This window comes from Arvicanthis niloticus, chromosome 15 (genome assembly GCF_011762505.2).
Source record: "Arvicanthis niloticus isolate mArvNil1 chromosome 15, mArvNil1.pat.X, whole genome shotgun sequence".
In the NCBI taxonomy this organism is placed as follows: domain Eukaryota; kingdom Metazoa; phylum Chordata; class Mammalia; order Rodentia; family Muridae; genus Arvicanthis; species Arvicanthis niloticus.
Genome location: NC_047672.1, coordinates 32,961,686 through 32,980,780, shown reverse-complemented (window position 1 = coordinate 32,980,780; position 19,095 = coordinate 32,961,686). Strand labels below are relative to the sequence as shown.

Sequence of the window (19,095 nt, the reverse complement as noted above, 5' to 3'; positions counted from 1 at the left end):
CTGCTCAGCAGTGTCATGTATGTACATGGTGTGCACACTGTATTCTGGGGATAAGAGTATAAGTGACACTAAGAATTTAAAGCAGGAATATAACTAAGACAAGAACACTTGAGAAGGCTTTTCAGAGCATATGTGAAAATTGAATTGGACTTGAAAAAATAAACACTATTTGGATAAGAAGCAGAAGAGAATTTGCTAGAAGCAAAAACCAGTGATGATGCTGGCCAGCCATTTTAGATGCACTGATCAGTTTGCGGGTGGGGAGTGGAGAGTGCATCTCCAAATTTTGAGGTTAGCTAGAATTGAAACACCAGCTCTCTGATTCTGGGAAATCTACTTTACTAATCGAGCTTAGATGGGAATGCTGTGTTCACCTGGAATTATTTTGTTGCAAATTACTATAGAACATAACTCTATCAGCATTCTTTTAATCAGTATTGTTAAGGAATTATATAGCATTGTTAAGTTTAGCAAAATACCAGAATGTGACTTTTTTCCTGATCCACAAAAATGGCTTACTTGATACTGACTAATATAATAGTAATAGCCCAGTGTTTTCCCATCTTTAAATGCCAGGTACCACCACCATGATCAAAAGTGTTTTTATACCATTTTCATTTCTCCTGTGGGCCTACATACATGAGTTCAACCTGATAGAGTAAGTTCAAAGAACTCAAACTTAGAAGAGTCAGGCTTTGTTTCATCTCCCAATCTCTTTTGTGGGTTAAAAGCATAAAAACCTGGAAAATAGAAGCCTGTACAATGCCTTAATAGTGCCAGGCACTTATGTCATAATATGCTGGTGATGATGTTTGAAACTTTTTTTGAATTAGTCAAGTTATAGGGAGTCTCGTGTTTGGGCTATTTTTCTCTCATCCCCTTGGCCCTCCTATCTGGAGGATTCTGTAGCTTTGGAACTGGACTGTTTACTACTGTTGAGGTCAGTGAGGTACAATATGGGATCTTTTTCTTTGGAGCCTCACAATGAGACCCCACTAAGACAGTAAGTTCACTGAGCAGAAAACATGGTTGGAACTTCTTGCCAAAATTTTGTTTCCCCTACCCTCAAGAGAATGCCTTAAGGCCTGACAACAAGTTAGTTTCCTATCCCATCTAGTTATATTTCCATAGCTCCTAGCTTTATTATCCCTAGAGACAGCCTCATGCCCCTTGTGTATTCTTCTAAGTGAATAGGCCCATTATTGATGGTGGATTCAGTGTTTGCCTCCTCTTGCTCATGATGGAAGAATGTGCACATGCGCGCTGTGCTGTAGCTCTGGAGGGCTCTGTTGTCTTAAGATGGGTTTCACTACAGTGGTGAAGAATAGAGTCGGATTCAGAACTGGACTGACACACAGAGTGGCACCATGACTTTCAAGTTCACCACTGTCTCCAGCCATTACCTGAAGGGAGGAGAGGGTGACAATGGGGCTCCCTGGCCTCAGGCCTTGCTAGTAAAGATACTTTTCACACTCATTCTTTTCAGTCCGGTCTTTTAAGCACTTGGATCTTCTGTCTGTATGGAGCATGGCAGAAAGAAAGAAAGAAAGAAAGAAAGAAAGAAAGAAAGAAAGAAAGAAAGAAAGAAAGAAAGAAAGAGGAGAAAACAAAATAACAGTTTCAAATACATTAGAGTTTAGAGACATAAGCCCTCAAATCTGGAAAATGATTTTAACAGTTAACTGTCAATTAGATGTGACTGGGGACATAGCTAGCCTGGGAAATGCAGAGTAATGAATGTTATTTACATTATATCTGGAAAAGGTGAAAGATCTCTGTGGCTTGAGAAACATGACTTTTAACTGAGGAGCAGTGGACTTCTCCCACTGGCTCCTTCCTACTGCTGTTACCTAAAATTTCATCATCTTTTCCTTTGGTTCTGTTCAATGTGGTGTCTTTGGGGCCAGCAGGTATTTTCACCTTGTACTTTGAGGAGTGTTTTTTCTTGGAGCTTTGCAGCGGCTAAAGGAGACCAGCCCCACCCACTTTCTTGTTGCTTGGCACCAGCTCTTCCTGGCTGTCAAGCATCTTGTTTACTTCTGCCCTTAATTCCCTGCAGGTGCGAAAGTACAAGAGCATGATCCTGGAAGACCTGGAGTCTGCTCTGGCAGAACACGCCCCTGCGCCACAGGAGGTTAATTCAGAACTGCCGCCTCTCACCATCGATGGGATTCCAGTCTCTGTGGACAAAATGACCCAGGTACAGGGCAGGAAATGAGGAGGAGATGCAAAGAGAAGAGAAGCAGATGTGGGCGGGCCTCTACTTTTCTAGCTTTGTCTTAGGTGGTGTGACCAGAGCTTGAGACACAGACTGGAGTGTAGGCAGCCTTGGGCAAGGCCAAGTCCCAGGAGGAGCCTCCTGACACAGCACCCTCCTCTCCGCTGCCCATGCTCGCCTTTAACCCGGGTTTCTGTGCTAGTGAAGGAAACTTTTTGCTTGGGGTTAGTTTGGCCTGGAGACTGTTGAAAGTTTGAGGAATCAGTCAAGGGAGACAAGTTCAACAGGCTAGGCTGCTCCTCTGCTCCTCCCCACTCTCACCCCCACCCCAGGTTTTTGAGGTAGCTTTCTCTATGTAGTCTTGAGTGGCCTAGAATTTGCTGTGTAGTCCAGGCTGGCCTTAAACTCAGAGCAGTTGCCTCAGCCTCCAAGTGCTGGGACTAAAGGTGTGTGCTACCACACTGTCTTATTTACTAACTTTTGATTTTGTTCTGTTTCTCTAAGTAGAATTTTATTTTTTCTTGCTGTTCAGTTCAGCTGCTCAACACCTAAAACAGCCTGCCATCTAAACAATAGTACTGTTTAGTAAATAGCCTAAGAGTATGGGAACAAAACTAAGTCAGTGAAGTAGGGATCAGCTGGTTCCCTGAATGGATCTGAACCAGAGACTTGATGAGAAATAACACTGCATTTTATAAATACAAAGCTAGAGCTGAGTTTGGTAACACTTGGGCTGTGATCCCAGCACCTGAGGATAGATGCAGGAGAATCATAAGAGTTCAAGGCTATCCTGGAATACACAGTGAGTGAGGCCCTGCCCTTTTCAAATCAAAAACGTTCTAACCCTAAACTGTGATCTTTTGATTTTTTTTTGGAGCATATAGCCTTCTGTGAACATGAAGAGTCTTTCAGTCGTTGTTCAGAAAGGATGACACATCCTGCCCTTTCACAGTTAGTGTTGGCTCTGTTGCTGGTTCCATTTTTCATGGCTAATTTTAAGAATGTTCTCTGTCTCTCGGCCATAAAGTGCATGAAAAGCCAGCTGAACCTCTAGTGTAGGACACTAGTGTGACTCCTCTTCGGTGAGGGGTTTTCTCCTTCACTGCCATGTGTGAGTTGAAATGGCCCAAAGTTTCGAGATGACAAACATCATCAAATGCTGATTTTCCTAAAGAGCAGCCAGCAGTCACAACACGTGTTCCTGTTTGGAAAGCAGACAGCGGTCAGCTCTGCTCCATGCTATATGCTTGGGAAACAGCCTGGCACAGTGACAGATCCAAGGAAAACTGACACTTACTTCATCCCCAGCTAGACACCTTCATTGTAAGCCCGTGTTCCCTGCATGCAGTCCCTCCTCTCCCTTCTCACTGCAGTTGAGGATTGAAAATAAAACATAACAAATAGTTTTAAAATACTCCATGACATGGTTGAAGGCACTTGCCACCAAGCCTGACAACCTGAATCCAATCTCTAGAATTCACATGGTGGAAGGAGAGAACTGGCCCCCAAGAGTTGTCCTCTGACCTCCTCATGTGCTCTATGGTAATGCCCTCCATAATAAATAAATAAACATTTCAAAATTACAAATTTTTTTTTTTCAAGACAGGGTTTCTCTGTATAGCCCTGTCTATCCTGGAACTCACTCTGTAGACCAGGCTGGCCTCAAACTCAGAAATTCGCCAACCTCTGCCTCCCAAGCGCTGGGATTAAAGGCGTGCCACTGCCCAGCTCAAAATTACAATGTGAAGAGAACTAAGTAGGGTGATAAAAGATCAGCCATACCTGAATGGACATTTCTAAGTGTTCAGAGAATGTTCAGAGACTCGTATTTTCTCCCATAGCCTCTTATTACTGTTTTGTCTCCTCATACACTTTCATCTTAAGCTGAGCCAAGTACCTCTCTATGTTAAATGATCTTAAAGCTTTTCACTTTTAATAGTAGCAAAAGGAGTGTTTAATTTCAGACTAAGCCTGGTAGACGAGGCATGGGAAAAGCACTGCTCCCTACTGTCCACGAGAATATAAGTTGGCACACTTCCTAGGAGGCTGGTTGGGAGTGCAGAGTGATGTTTAAAGAGTACGTGTCCAGTGTGGACAGATGGCCCAGAGTTTAGCCTGAATTTGCTTCTAAGCAACTGTGCTTTCAGCGGCTTATGACTGCCTAGCTCTCCAGCTCCAGAACCTGACGGCCTTTGCAGGTACTTGACCTCATGCATATACCCTCACTCGGATGTGTACACACAATGAAAAATGAGAGGTGGAAATCATCTGTAAAAGGTGTGTGGGTTGCTCTCTAGAGAAGCAGTGATGTTTACTGTTTGTGATAGCATTGCTCACAACAGGAAAAGTTGGAGAGTATAGAGTAGATTTTGTGGATTTTCTTTTTATGGGTATTTTTATAATCACAGAAATCAAAGTATTTTTAGTTTTTACATTTAACTTGACTTTTTTAGGATGCAAGTTTGATAATGTTTCTGCTTTGACTTTGACCAAATTTTATTTTTCTTGTTTATTTCGGCACAAAAATGTCATGAACTCTTTACCACCTTGAATCTCTATAGAGCATTGGAAGGCACACTATTACATTCTTCACAAAGTCGGGGAGAGAGAGAGAAAGAGAGAGAGAGAGAGAGAGAGAGAGAGAGAGAGAGAGAACCAACAGACTGAGACTGACTGACTTATACTTTGAAGTCCAGAAAGCACAATTCAGATATGACTAGCCATAAAAGGCCAAGTGATGGAATGTTAATTCTAGATTTCAGACCATAGGGGTAATTTATGACTTTCTTAAAGTGATCAAGTCCTAGAAAACTAGGCTATACTACAGATATGCTTTATTAACCAGTCATCTCTATTAACTATTATAACTATATGATGTGGAGGTGACTTGTTTTTATATGGAGCTAACATAGATGTGTGATTCTGTGTACAGACCTGAAATGTATTCTGAATCCTTCAAGGAGAATCATTTCATGCTGACCCCATGTTAGCGTTATTGACTCTGTAAGTTAGATAGCTCACATGTTTTATAAGAATACTAAAATCTAGTTTCTAGTCTAAGCACTACTATATATTAGCTCTAGGCCTGACTTTTTTCTTAAAGATTGATTGATTGATTGTATATGAGCATGCTGCCACTGACACACCAGAAGAGGGCATCGAATCCATTTACACAGTTGTGAGCCACCGTGTGGTTGGTAGGAATTGAACTCATGCTCTGAAGAGCAGCCAGTGCTCTTAACCACCGAGCCATCTCTCCAGCCCTCTAGGCCTCAGTTTATGAGCCGTCCTACCTCATAAAGTTGGAGGAAGTAAAAATTAGGTATTGTGGAGGAAAGTGCTTTGAAAACTAAACCATCTCACGATTTGATTATTACTGTTAGCATATATTTCTTCTCAAAGGCTTTGTTTGGAGAGGGTCTCCATGTGTAGCTGTGGCTTTCCTGGATTTGCTATGTATGTCAGGCCTGCCTCAAACTGACAGAGATCCACCTGCCTCTGCCTTCTCTGGGCTGGGATCAAAGGCATGTGCCACCATACTCAGGTGCGATTGACTTTACTTCTAACTGTGGGGGCAGGGAGGAAGAGAATATGTGTACATGTATGTATGCAGATGCCTGTAGAAGCCAGAAGACATCTTTTACCCTGCAGTCCTCTGCAAGAGCAGTCAACATTCTTAACTGCTGAGTCATCTCCTCGGCTCCCCTTTCTTTTTTCCCTTTAAACACTGAAAATTGGCTCATGCAAGTAAATGGGCCTCACAGAACTGAGGAGTTGAACTTCATCCAGAACTCACTACCCTGGATTCAGGAAGCAGAGCTGTGTCAAGGCTTTGTTATGGTGGTCCTTTGGGTTTTTCTTTTTCTTTTTTTCTTTTTTTTTTTTTTTTTTTTTTTTTTTTGCTTCGTTTTGAATGTATAGTTTTTGGCCAAGTATGATGATGAACATCTGTAACCTCAGCGCTTAGAAGGTGAAAGCAGGAGGACCAGAACTTCAAACTCAAGGCCAGCCTCAGTTACAAATCAAGTTTGAGGCCAGCCTGGCAGTATGAGACCTTATCATGAAAAGACTGTGTGTGTTTGTGTGTGTGTGTGTGTGTGTGTGTGTGTGTGTGTGTGTGTGTGTGTGTGTGTGTGTAGAAAGAGAAGAGGAAAAGGAGAAAGAAGAATTCTCTTTATAAATCACTCTTAGATAAAAATTTTAGAAGGTTGAAATAAGGTTCAGCAGAGTAATCCATTTTGGGGGTGGGTTAGGTTCTATGTTGCCAAGAGTAAGTAAACTTGAACTTTTTTTCCCCCTTGAAACTGAGTCTCACTATGTGGCTTGGGCTATCCTAGATTCACTTATTGACCAGGCTGGCCTTAAACTCACAAAGCTGCGTCTGCCTCCTGGGTGTTAGAACTAAAGGCATGTGCCACCATACTCAGAAGGTCTTGAACTTTTGAGCTTAAGCAATTTTCCTGCCTCAGTTTCCCAGGTGGTAGAGACTGTAGGTGTGTACTACTGTGCTTGCCTTGTTTTTTAGAAAATTGGCAGATCATGTTAGCAAGTTGTTCTAGGTATACGGATCAGGCTGTAGAGGGTGGCTTCACCTGGGTTCTCAGGTGCCCACTATGATCAGCAGATGTGGAGTTCGGGGTAGGGTGGGAGGCGTCCAGCTTGGTGATACCAGCCCCTGCTGAAAGTTCTCAGGGGCACCTGGAGCCAGAAATCCATTGTTTCCTGAGGGCTTTTCTCGTACTGAAAACAGTCTCATTGAAGGAGAAGCCTCACAGCCTTTGACTCAGTACTTGGGAGATAGGAGCAGGGAAGGTGGATCTCTGTGAATTTGAGCATAGCCTGGTTCCATAGTGAGTTTCAAGCTATTTGGGGGATGGGGAAGTGGGGTGGGGATTAGTTCTCATTGCCAAAGTTGAGTGGGATAGGACTCCCATATTCTGAAGAAGTTGTGAATTTTGGGGAGAGCTGTATTTGAAAGGCTATGGTAAAGACTCTTACTATGGAGAAAGAATTCCAGAATCATCTCTGAAAAGCCTGCCCAGGATCACTGGTTCATTCTACCCCTCTTTCCAGTAGCTCTCTCCCTGCCCCTTGAACTTGCTGTCCTTTGTAGTTTCACTGGGGCCATCTTTGTCCCTGGAGCAATGATGCAACTGGGCAGTAATTCGCTAGTCTCAGGAAAGCCTTCTGAGATAGTCCACACAGCAGGTGCTTCGGATTTTCTTTAGAAAACATTTCGTCTGCTGTTCGAGTTTTTCAAGGGTTTTATTTTGTTTTGATAAAACATGGGTGTGGTCTTTCCTACACTAACAGTAGTAAACATATTCCAAGTGTAATACAGGGAAATGGGGTGGTCACCAATAGGTAAAGCCATAGTAAAAAAAAAAAAACAAGGAGAGTAGAGATTACCAGGGACTGGGGGAGTCCAAATGGGGGTTAAGGTTTTAACAGAAACCTCATCTGTTTGGGACAGATATAGCGTGATGGTCAAACAGCACGGTGCGTGCAGTAAGTGTCCCTGAATTGTGAGTGTTAAGGTAATAGATTTTATGTTGTGTGTAAAACAGTTTAAAGGAGAGAAAGTGGGAGCTGGATTAAAATAAAATGTAAGTCTAGTGGTCTTTTCACCTGGGGAATTTAAAACCTAGGTATATGGTTCACACTTGAAGGTAGCTAAGTCTGAATTTTGTGGCTAAAACTCAGATAGCTGTAGTGTTAACCTCTCAGATTTTGTGTAACCCACTATTACTTAAAAAAAAAAAAAAAAAGAATCTCCAAGCTGCCTCTCCATGCAAAGCAGGCTTCCGTTTTTATGGGTGGGGTGTCTTATAACTCAGGCAGGTTGGTGTTGAACTCCTGATCCTCCTGTCTCTGACTCCCAAGTGCTAGGATCTCAGATGTATATAGAGTTCTTGTCACACAAGTATGAGGACCTAAGTTCAAATAGCCAGAGCCTGTGTGTCAGCTCACGGTGGGGCACCTGCCTCCAAGCCTTTCACAGCTAAAGTCCAGGACCTCAGACCCATGTTGTAGAAAGTGAAAACTGAAACCATGCGCATAGCACACATGGCAGACAGAAAATAAGTCAATCATAATTTTAAAAATATGTGATGTAATCTGGACATGGTGGCACATGCCTTTAATCTTAGCACTTGGAAGAGGCAAGCAAGTGGATCTCTTAATTTCGAGGCCATCCTTGTCTACAGAGTGAGTTCCAGGACATTAGTCTCAATAAAACAAAACAAAACCAGGTGACATATATATATATAGTCTTAGTATATTTTAAGCAGAGAAGCATAAGGTGTATTCAAGAATGCTAAGGAAAGGGATGATGACCAAGGAAATCACACATTTAGGACAAAATAAGACCAAGGAAATAGTTGCAACTTACATGATAAAGAATAAATATGCAGAACAAATTAATGCTTCTTTCAAATTAATAGTGAATAAATTCACTTCGCTAGTAATATAAATTAAAATAGGGAATTATTTTCTTCATATCAGATAAGCTCAAACCAGAAAGCTCAATAATTAACAAGAAAGAAAGAAATGAAGAACATGTAGGAAGTTTGACTGAAGAGATGGCTCAGCCATTAAGAGCAGTTGTCCATCCTGTTGGGGACCTGGGTTCAGTTCTTAGCACTTACATGGCAGCTTACAATCTGTAACTCCAATTCCAGGAAATGTAATGCCATCTTCTGATCTCTCTGGGCTCTAGGCATGCATGCACGTAGTGCACAGGCATACTTCCTGGAAAACACTTACACACACGGTCAAGTATGGACCAGTGAGTACTGTCATGGGGTGGGAGAGGGAAAGGTGCTGTCAGCGTTGAGTGTGTGTTCCTTTAACCAGCAGGTTCACTTTCCACAGTGTCTTCCTAAGAGGCACACAGTGTAACGGGTCTAAGGGGTCTACCTTTAACCCGTTACTCAGGAGGCGGGGACAGGAAGGTGGAGGAAGAACACTGGGGTCTGGGGAGGCAGCACCTGAGAAACGGGTATTGACAACTGCTGGAGAACAAGACATGAGTACAGTCGTTCAGAGAGATGTTGGGAGAGAATTGTTGAGTGGAAGAAGCACATCATACAGTGTGTACGAAACAGCACTGTTCGATTGTTCTTCAGCAACACAGCTACCTTTCTAACATATGTTAATGAAATGGATAGAATTTGACCACAGGGAAAGGTATTAATCAGTCTAGTCAGTACACTGAATTGGTAGGCAAGCTAGTGATACTAGTGTGTGGTTTACAAAAGGAGTACACAGCCACAAGCCCACAGAGACTGACCAACCTGAGAGTAAGAAAAGCTGAGGCTTGAAGGGCAGCACTTGAAGAGGTTCCTGGGTGTGAGCATGGGAAGCAGAAGTGTGGCTTGTCTGAAGAAGTCTTTGAATGGGCGAATCCACTTGCCAGTCCTTGACTTTACTCATTCTGAAGTTACAGTTTCACATTGGCTCTTACCATGTTTTCTATGGCAGTGTGCTTTTAGTGGGGAGGGAATGAGATTGGGAAAAGTCTGTTTTTCAAGAGATGTCAGTGTTTGTGTTGGCAACTGTATTTTGCGTAAGGATTAGTTCATCATCTCTGAACCAAAGTTGGTAGTTCAAATAATCCAGATAATAAGTAAGGAAACCATTGGGCTCTAGTTCTCTAATGCCCTTGAAATACACATTGGTTTATAACTGGTCTGTCAACCTGCAAGTTCCTCATTTCAAATTAAAATAACAACACCTGGCTGGAAAGGTGTCTCAATCACAAGTGTGTGGCTATGAATTCAAATCCCCAGAACAGCATGAAATTGAGCATGGTGGTATATGGCTGTAATCCAAACAAATTGGAGTCAGAGACAGGAGAATGCCCAGAAGCTCACAGACCAGCTTGCTTGCTGGATACAGTTATGAACAAGAGTGAGACCTGTTTTCAACTGAAGTACAAAGTGAGGATCTTCATCCAAGGTTGTCCTTTGTCCTTCACACAAATGCTGAGGCATGGATCATACAGAGAGATTTAAAAAAGCAATCTCCAGTTTACCTTCTTTGCCACATCATGATTTTCTTGTAGACTATAGAAATCTTACCTTTCTGCAGGGTTTAATATGTGCCATGTTCTCTCTAAATGTGTTACACAGTTGTCCTCAGTGTCCATAGAGGACCCACTGCAGATCCCCAAGTCCACAAATGCTCACACTACAGAAAATGGCACATAGTGTTTGTATGAGATCTGTCTGAATCTTTCTATACAAAACATCTCTGTGTTACCTATATACAATACCTAATCCAGTGTAAATGCCATATAAGTAATGGTTAGACTGTATTATCTAAGAAATTATTATAGAAAAGACTAGTTGGTACATACTCAGTACTAGTAATTTTTTTTTTTTACCCTGAGTATTTGCTGCACAGTAGGTTGAACCTGTAGGTACCTTACTCACAGATATGGTAGTGATTTGTATTATCTGACCAGTACAGGTGGAATTGTTAGACACCCTAACTTGAAAGTCCTTTTCTTACAATTGAGCCTAAATACCATTGAGGAGCTTCAAAAATTCCTGATGTAAAGACAGAAGGACTGAGTGGCCAATACTATTTTAGCACGTGTTAAGGCTAATACATTTGTTGAACAGTAGATAAATAACTGAATTTACCAATGGCAGGTTTCTAGCATAGTAGGAATTATTTGTTTCATTTTAGCCGGTTTAGGCTTTTGTTTTCTGTGGAGATACCAGGTGGAAACCCACATGTTAATATGCTCATGAAGACGTCTGCTTTCCACTTAGCAGCATGTCTCCAGCCTTCAGTTAGGCTGCTTAGCATTTTAGAAAATCTTTTATTTTAAAACCATCTGTAGTATGTATGTCTGGCTTTTTTGTGACTGGGTGTCATGTAATCCAAGCTTCCCTGGCTAAGGGTGACCTTGAACTGATCTCCTGCTTCTGTCTCCCAAGTGCTGGGATTGCAGACATGTCACCATGCCCACTTTACTTTCCACCTAATCTTTATTTTTGTATGTGGGGGTGTCTGTGCACCACATGCATGCAGTGCCTATAGATACCAGAAGAGGGCATTGAAGTCCCCTGGGTCTGTCTGCACTTAACAGACTGTTAAGAACTACCATGGGGTTAATAGGAATCAAACTTGGGTCCCCTGGAAGAACCACAGTGGTCTTCACTGTGAGCTCTCTTTCCAGCTCCTAACATCTTTACTCTTAGATACTATTAACATGAATTTGATACACTTTCTCTCTGGTTGTACCCTGAAAGGAGCAGTATTTTCTACTGTGCTTGGAGTAAGTTTACTGGGCAGCCTAGGGCCCGTTAGGCTCACAAAGAGACCTAAGTCAGAGTGAGAGCAGCCAAGCAAGCTTATTCTAGCCCAATTAAAGACAGCCTGAGAAGTAAGAGCCTGTTGATTGTCTCCCTGTGGATTACAGATAGACCTTCCTTAACAAGCACATTGAGAAGCTTTGCTTTACCAAACTCTCTGGGACCACTAATTAATCCAACTGGCAGTGAAGACACAGTCAAATTCTGGAAGAGAATTATTTAACTCTTTCTATGCTGGACAACTGGTAACTGATTTTCCCAATATAGTCAGTTCCTTTCTGGTCAGGCATGATGATCTATACCTGTAGTCTTACACTGAGGAGGCTGAGGAAGGAAACTCTCAAGTTCAAAGCCAGGTTGAGAGGGGAGGGAGGAAGGATAGATAGGCAGATAGGTAGATAGGTAAGATGAATCTTCTCTTTATTATTATTGGCACTTTTTGAGAGTAGGTCTCTCTAAGTCTTTTTAAAAGTCTCAACATTTATTTGGGACAGTTAAAAGTCTCTCATTTAGTGGGTGGTTATTAGCCACACTAAAAAGGGAACTTTTAAGTTTGTAGTATCAGTTTATTTCATTTGTGCGTTTGAGACAGCTCTTGTTTTTTTATATAAAGAAATATAAAATGTATATAAAATGTATTTTCTGCTAGAAGCTAGAAAATACAGTCAAGAAACTAGTATAAAGGAAAAAATGACTTTGAGATGTACTTTCTTAAATAACTGGAGGAATGACCTCATGAGTCAGCTGATAGCATGGGTTTGCAAATGGATACATTTCTATTAGCCTGCTGTTTGATGCCTCAGAGCCAAATATACATGGAGTGTATTATATCATAGCCTGTAAGCAGGAGATGTGTGAGTAGGAAGCACTTACGAAGAGATGAGGTAGCATGGTCCACACAGGAAGTAACCAGGCCTGTCTTTATTATGTAAGTATAGATGATTTGCCTTCATGGTCCCCTACTGTATAACTATTTGTATTATCTTCTGATATAATGAGATTCCATATTTATTATAAAGAGAACTATATGAATATTTAGTAGATACATTCTCCCATATTAAAGTATTGACATGCTCATTTTCTGCAACTAGTTCTTAAATATCCCCTACCCGTTTTGCTTTACCATTTAGTTACAGCTATAGCCAGGTTATTGATTCTGACTCTGCTCGAAATGTTCCTCTCCCTCTGGTTTTACAGTGCAAAGACAGCACACGTGTTCTTGGTAGACGTTGCCCCATCTACCTCCAATCCTTGTACACACTGTTCCCAGGGAACTTGGTAGAACTCTTGGTTATTTTCACCATACTAACTGGAAAAGCAATTTATTTTCATATATCTTATAAGCATCCACCTCTTCATGGAAGGAAGAGCAGCCTTCAGTGTAGTAGTGTCTCCAGAGGCAGAAAGCAAGTTTAGAGATAGACATTGTTGCACTTTCCAGAACAAATCTATAAAATGTAGCTTTTACAGTCTCCACAATCAACAGGTGTATCCTCCTTAGTCATCTGTGGAGCAGATTAACTGTAGGAAGCAGTGAGCTCTCAGCAGTGACATTTGGAATGTTCTGAACTTTCTGGCACTCTTAGGAGTGCTCCCTGTTTGGTGATCTGAGGGGAGTGGAACCCAGGTGCACACCCCATGTGTCGGTCTTGAGTCACTATGACGACCATGCTCTTGCCTTTCAGGCTCAGCTGCGGGCATTTATCCCAGAGATGCTCAAGTATTCCACAGGTCGGGGAAAACCAGGCTGGGGGAAAGAAAGCTGCAAGCCTATCTGGTGGCCAGAAGACATCCCATGGGCCAATGTCCGCAGTGACGTCCGCACAGAAGAGCAGAAGCAAAGAGTGAGTTCCTCAGAGCACCCATTGTGTGCAGTGCTGGGTCCCTGCCTCAGCTTCTGTCACTACAAAGTCTCAGAACTTTCATAATAGTCAAACCTCTTCCTCCAAAGCAGTTGGATGTTCTCTGATGTACAACCCTTCCTGTTCATCATTCCCCTCACTGTACAGGGAAAGATCTGGAAAGGCTGTGGATTTATACTTTGTTTCTTCATAGCTGTCTTTTGTAAATTCTTTAAACCAGAGAAACTTGGAAGTAAGAGTCATCTGAAAGCTTAGAAATAGCCTTGCTTCTGATTAGCAAGAACCACTGCTGAGCTGGTTTGGTGGCATATACCTATAATACTAGCACTAGGGAGGCCAAAGCATGAGAATCTCTAGTTTGAGGCCAGCCTGAACATCATAGTGTGTTCTAGGCCAAACCTACCTGAAAACAAAACAAAACAAAACAAAACAAAAAAAAAAAAACAAAAAACAAGTCACTAGAGAGCTAGTTGAGTGGTTAAGAGTGTTTGCTGATCTTGCAGAAGACCTGAGTTCAGTTCCCAGCACTCATGTCAGGTGGCTCACAACCACATGTAACTCTAGTTACAGGGATCCAACACTCTTTTCTGGCTGCCCTGGGCATCTTCACACATAAGGATACATACACACAGACACACACACAGATATACATTCATATAAAGAGACATAATATATCCTTCTTGATCAGAATGTTACCTCTTATGAGAAATTGGAGAGTTTGGCCTGTTTGGAATAGGACATAAAAGCGAAATCAGATCTTGGTTAAGAAGGAAGGACAGGAAACCATTAGCCATACAAGGTTTGATAAATACGTGGTTGATTCTTCCATGGTGGCCAAAAATACCCAATTTCTTTGTGGCTTATTATACTTTCTTGGTCTTTTGATGACAGGTTTCATGGACCCAGGCATTACGGACCATAGTTAAAAATTGTTATAAGCAACATGGGCGGGAGGATCTTTTATATGCTTTTGAAGATCAGCAAACACAAACGCAGGCCACCACCACACACAGTATAGCCCATCTCGTACCATCACAGACTGTAGTACAGACCTTCAGCAACCCTGATGGCACCGTGTCGCTCATCCAGGTAAGTCAGCCTGCTGGCTCAGGGGAGGTGGGTTGGTGGTATCTCACCTCGCACAGGAGAAGTTTCCTGTGCCGGTGCTCATCTCTGCGCACCCTAACATCTGCTCTTCCTGCCTAGGATTCACTTCCAAACACTTTCATTTATTTTTTATTTCATTTTCTTGTTATGCTTGGAATGGGACCAGGGTCCATCCACACCCACACCAGGAAAGTACTCTACCACATGGCCACATCTTATCTCCGGCCTTTGAACCATATTTTACATTGCATGTGTTTTATTTAATTCAGAGCTTTAAGTAGCTTCTGGGATATTTCCAAACAAAGCATATGAAAATTATTTCCTGGGTTAGGGTCCAATTAAGTAGTAGAATGCTCACCTAGCGTGTAGAAGACCATCGCCTTCAGTCCCCATCATCTGTAGAGAGAAACAGAGAGGAGGATTTTGGGGGAAGGAGAGTGGGAAGGAGGAAGGGAAAAGGAGAGAGACGGAGGTGTACATGCCAGAGAAATACCTTTCTGAAGTGGAACACTATTTATTGACAGACGAAGAATCTCTAAAGTTCAGGTTGGGGTTAGACTAGAACGTTGGTTGAGTGGCACCAAACTCCAGAATGGAATGCAGTCACTCTTTAGATACTGATTCACGCTAGTCTCTGAGAGCTGAGTTTAGTCGTTTTCTTCATGTCAGAAGGCATATGATGCCGAGTTTGGGGTTCAGTGAGCCTTAGCTTATGTGTAAAGGCCAGGCAAAAGGGCCTGTCCACTGACACTTAACTTTCTGTGTTTCCTAGGTTGGTACGGGGGCAACAGTAGCCACATTGGCTGATGCTTCAGAACTGCCAACCACAGTCACTGTTGCCCAAGTGAATTACTCTGCTGTAGCTGATGGAGAGGTAAGGAAAGGGTTTCTCATTCCCCTACTGAAACAGAGCATGAATAAGTAGGGAGAAATAAGGACCCAGAAGATGAAGGAGCAGCCATGCAATATTTGAACCTTTTAGTATTCATCAGACATGACAGTTTGGAGAAACATCTGATACTGTGTTTGTTAATTGTAACAATTAAAACTCATGGATCACTACAACCCAAACCGACCTATTAGAAACTTAGAATTTCACATTTGTAATACAATATTTAATATAAAACACAAAAGGGATTTTCTTTTTAATACCATTTGAGGGTTCCTATGCTGAGTATAGGCAATCTGCATAGTTACAAAAAAAGTTATTTAGGGAGTGTACAAATTACACGGACATTTAGAATTCAACATTAAAATGTAAAGTCAACTATTTATGTTGATTTTTATAAGTAGGTAATTTATTTAAGATGAAGTTGGCTTAAGAATTGATTCTGTACCCGGACATGGTGGTGCCTCCCCACTTTAATCCCAGCACTCGGGAGGCAGAGGCAGGCAGATTTCAATGAGTTTAAGGCCAGCCTGGTCTGTACAGAAAAATCTTGTCTCAAAAAAAAAAAAAGAGAAAGAAAGAAAGAAAAAAAAGAAAGAAAGGAAGGAAGGAAGGAAAGAAAGAAAAGATTCTGTTGTACTTTGGACCATTCATCAGTTGGTATTGGTCATGTTGAATGCATTAGACATCAGAAATTTGAATGATATCTGATGATAATGGTATGTGTAACTCTGCTGGACAAAGGAAAAAAACCGCCAAAGTACAGAGACATTAAAGATGTGAGCTTAAAGTGGGGCACTAGCACGTGTGATGGGTTTGAGATCAGATGACCCATTCTGTAGGTTTTTAATGAATATCAATCCAGTGGAAATACAGACAGGTTCAATAACAAGTAGGAAAAGACAGGAGTGTGTTCTCCACCACATTCAATAAATGCTCTGGAGCCCCGTGCCAGGCCCTGCAGTCCAGATACCAGACACTAAACTATTCTTGTTATAAGAGACCACTCAGCATGGGTGGGAAACCCATGAGAAACCATTCATTGAGCAGCACCGGGAAGGGGAAGAGGGGCCTGGTTAGAGTGCAGGGGATCTGCTTCTGAGTGTTTTTCAGAGTAGTGATAAGCCTGAGCTTGGGCTAGAGAGAAGCAAAAAAGAGCAAAGGATTCGGGGATAGGAGTGTGTCCTATCCTAGACCACAAGCATTCCACACCCTGAGTTTTGAAGACATAAAATGGCTACAGTGACCCGCTCTAACTAGATGTAAGAGGAGCCACCATTCGAAGGACCTCAGCACAGCGAGTTTCTCTCAGCAAGGCAGTAGGACATCTTCTGAATAGTTCTACCTCTTGGGCTTAGCCTTCTCTTTGGATCATGGTAGCATACGAACGAATACAGTTACACACAGGAAGGAAGAGGTGACAGGCTCAAGCAACACTGCCAAGGAAAGCACTGCTTAGAAGCAGGTCCTACCAAGTCTGCCTTCTGCTTCCCATCCAAACCAACAAGTTTCTTTGTTTCTTTCCCTACCCCCTTCTTCCACCCATCTTTCCCTGCCTCATTCCCTTCCTGTCTCTCTTGACACGGTCTTGCTATATAGGCCAGGCTGACCTGCAAATTGGGAACCTCCTGGGTGCTGGGATTGGCATGTATTGCCATACTTGCCTCAAGAAAGTATTTTCAGTGATTTCTCTTATATGCTTCCAGAACTACTTGATATAGACACAATCAAATTCAAATGTAAATTCTAACAGTCCCCCCATATGCACAAAATAGCATGCTGAAACTCTCCTATACATTATAGGCCATGTTGTATGCATTCATTTGGTGAAAAACATAGTAATGTTATGTTTGACTTTTGACTGTCCTTGTCCTTTCTGCCTCAGGTGGAACAAAATTGGGCCACATTACAGGGCGGTGAAATGACCATCCAGACGACGCAAGCATCAGAGGCCACCCAGGCAGTAGCATCACTGGCAGAAGCCGCAGTGGCAGCTTCTCAGGAGATGCAACAGGGAGCCACTGTCACCATGGCCCTCAACAGGTGGAGGCAGGGGTGGGGGCGAATGGGATTGCAGGCCTGTCCTAAGAAAGCTGTCACATTCCTCCTCAGTCACAGCTGACAGGGATACACAGCTCATAGACACTGTAGGCTGGGTTGTTTTCTTCAGTCCTGGGGGTGGAGCTCCCCAGGGCTTCATGCATGTTAGGCCGACATTCTGATACTGAGCTATAGTACTTTGATTTCTAATCAGCCCCCAACAAGAATAATTGAACCCTTTCTTTTGAAGAATATCTAGAAAGAGAGAGGCCTGTTCCAAAACAGCACTGCATGTTCCTTTCTGGCCAATTCCAAATGATTATTGACAGGAAAGGTCGTCACCCTATTATTCTTGATTCTTGACACAATTTTATTTTCAGCAGACCCAGGAATTTTTATTAATCATTAAGAACAGGGACCTTAAAGTCACTCTGCCCTGTCATTTTCTGGCTGGCTGACCTTGAGCAGTTTATTTAAGCTCAGGGCCCAGGCCCTTTCTGTAGACTGACTGTAATGCCTCTCCCTGCCCTGAGGAGGTGTTACAAGAACTTCCTGTGTCAATCCTGATCCTGTGAGATCCACTAATGGTTGTGTGCAGTCCTGAGTCTTACAGGGTCCTGACCTCTCTGGCAAGCCAGCACTCGGCCTCCGTGAGCTGTGCGTAGGGAGAAACCCTGCAGCACAGGCTCTGCTGTCAAAGAAATCCTCCTCGTGCCTGGGGACATTCAATCTTAGTGAACCACCTAACAGTTGGTGTTAGAATGAACACTGTAGAAATCCAGAGAGGAATACAAGTCAGCTAAGGTGTAGATTGGGGGACCTTTTCTGTTGTTAAACTACTTTTTAAAAAGTTGAGATTGGTAGGGATAGATGACGCATCTGTGTGCAGTGTGCTAGATGAGGTTCTACAGTGTGCTGTGTGAGGAGAGGATTCCAAGGTCACATAGATCTCTGGTTTGAATCCCAGCTACACTCTTTGTTAGCCATTTGCCCCTAAGAAACTTGGCTCCTACTCTGAATTTCCTCTTTGTTATTGTAGGGCAGTAATCACGAACTCAAGAACCCAGTAGTAGAATGTAGACTCAATGTACCCAGTAGTAGAATCAAGACTCAAGAACCCAGTAGTAGAATGTATATGAAGTTTTTAGAGTCACCTGCTCATGTTAACTCATAAATTAGCTCAGAGAATTAAGTCTGTCTTCCTCATTTCTTCTCTTTCTTACCTCTACCCTTCTTTCCTTCATTTCTCCCTCTCCCTTCCTGCCTTCCTCCTTCTTTTCCTGTCCCCACCTCTTTCTTTCCAGGGAGTCTCACTCTATACCCTAGGTTGACCTAGAATTCACTCTGTACCCCAGGTTGGCCATGAACACATGGTAACTTGTCTTAAGTCTCTTGAGTACTGGGATTGTAGGTGTGAGCCACCATGCTCATGGTGTTTAAGTTATGCTGCAAGGGGCTCGGCACTGAGGTCAGTGTAGTCTGACCTGTGTGAGGCCCTGGATTCAGGTTCTGTTTTAAGATTTGTCTAACAGAATTGATTATAGTGGAATATAACTATAAGCCCAGTTAGGACAAGGCAAGCCAGAGCCCAGGTATGCTTTGTTAAAGGCTTGGAAGCCATTGATTTTGAAGGAAGTCATCGCTAAGACATGG

At 42.5% G+C, this 19,095-nt stretch overlaps 1 protein-coding gene across 8 annotated transcripts in view; it reads left to right on the top strand.

Annotated features, from left to right (window-relative positions):
* Nrf1 (nuclear respiratory factor 1) overlaps window positions 1-19,095 on the top strand; it is a 96,488-nt gene that overhangs the window by 49,403 nt on the left and 27,990 nt on the right. For all 8 annotated transcript variants that reach the window (XM_034519065.2, XM_076913586.1, XM_076913584.1 and 5 more), the window contains 5 exons: window positions 2,060-2,200; window positions 13,230-13,388; window positions 14,298-14,495; window positions 15,286-15,387; window positions 17,288-17,445. In XM_034519065.2, the coding sequence (XP_034374956.1) occupies window positions 2,060-2,200; window positions 13,230-13,388; window positions 14,298-14,495; window positions 15,286-15,387; window positions 17,288-17,445 (758 nt within the window). The remainder of the gene's footprint in view (window positions 1-2,059; window positions 2,201-13,229; window positions 13,389-14,297; window positions 14,496-15,285; window positions 15,388-17,287; window positions 17,446-19,095) is intronic.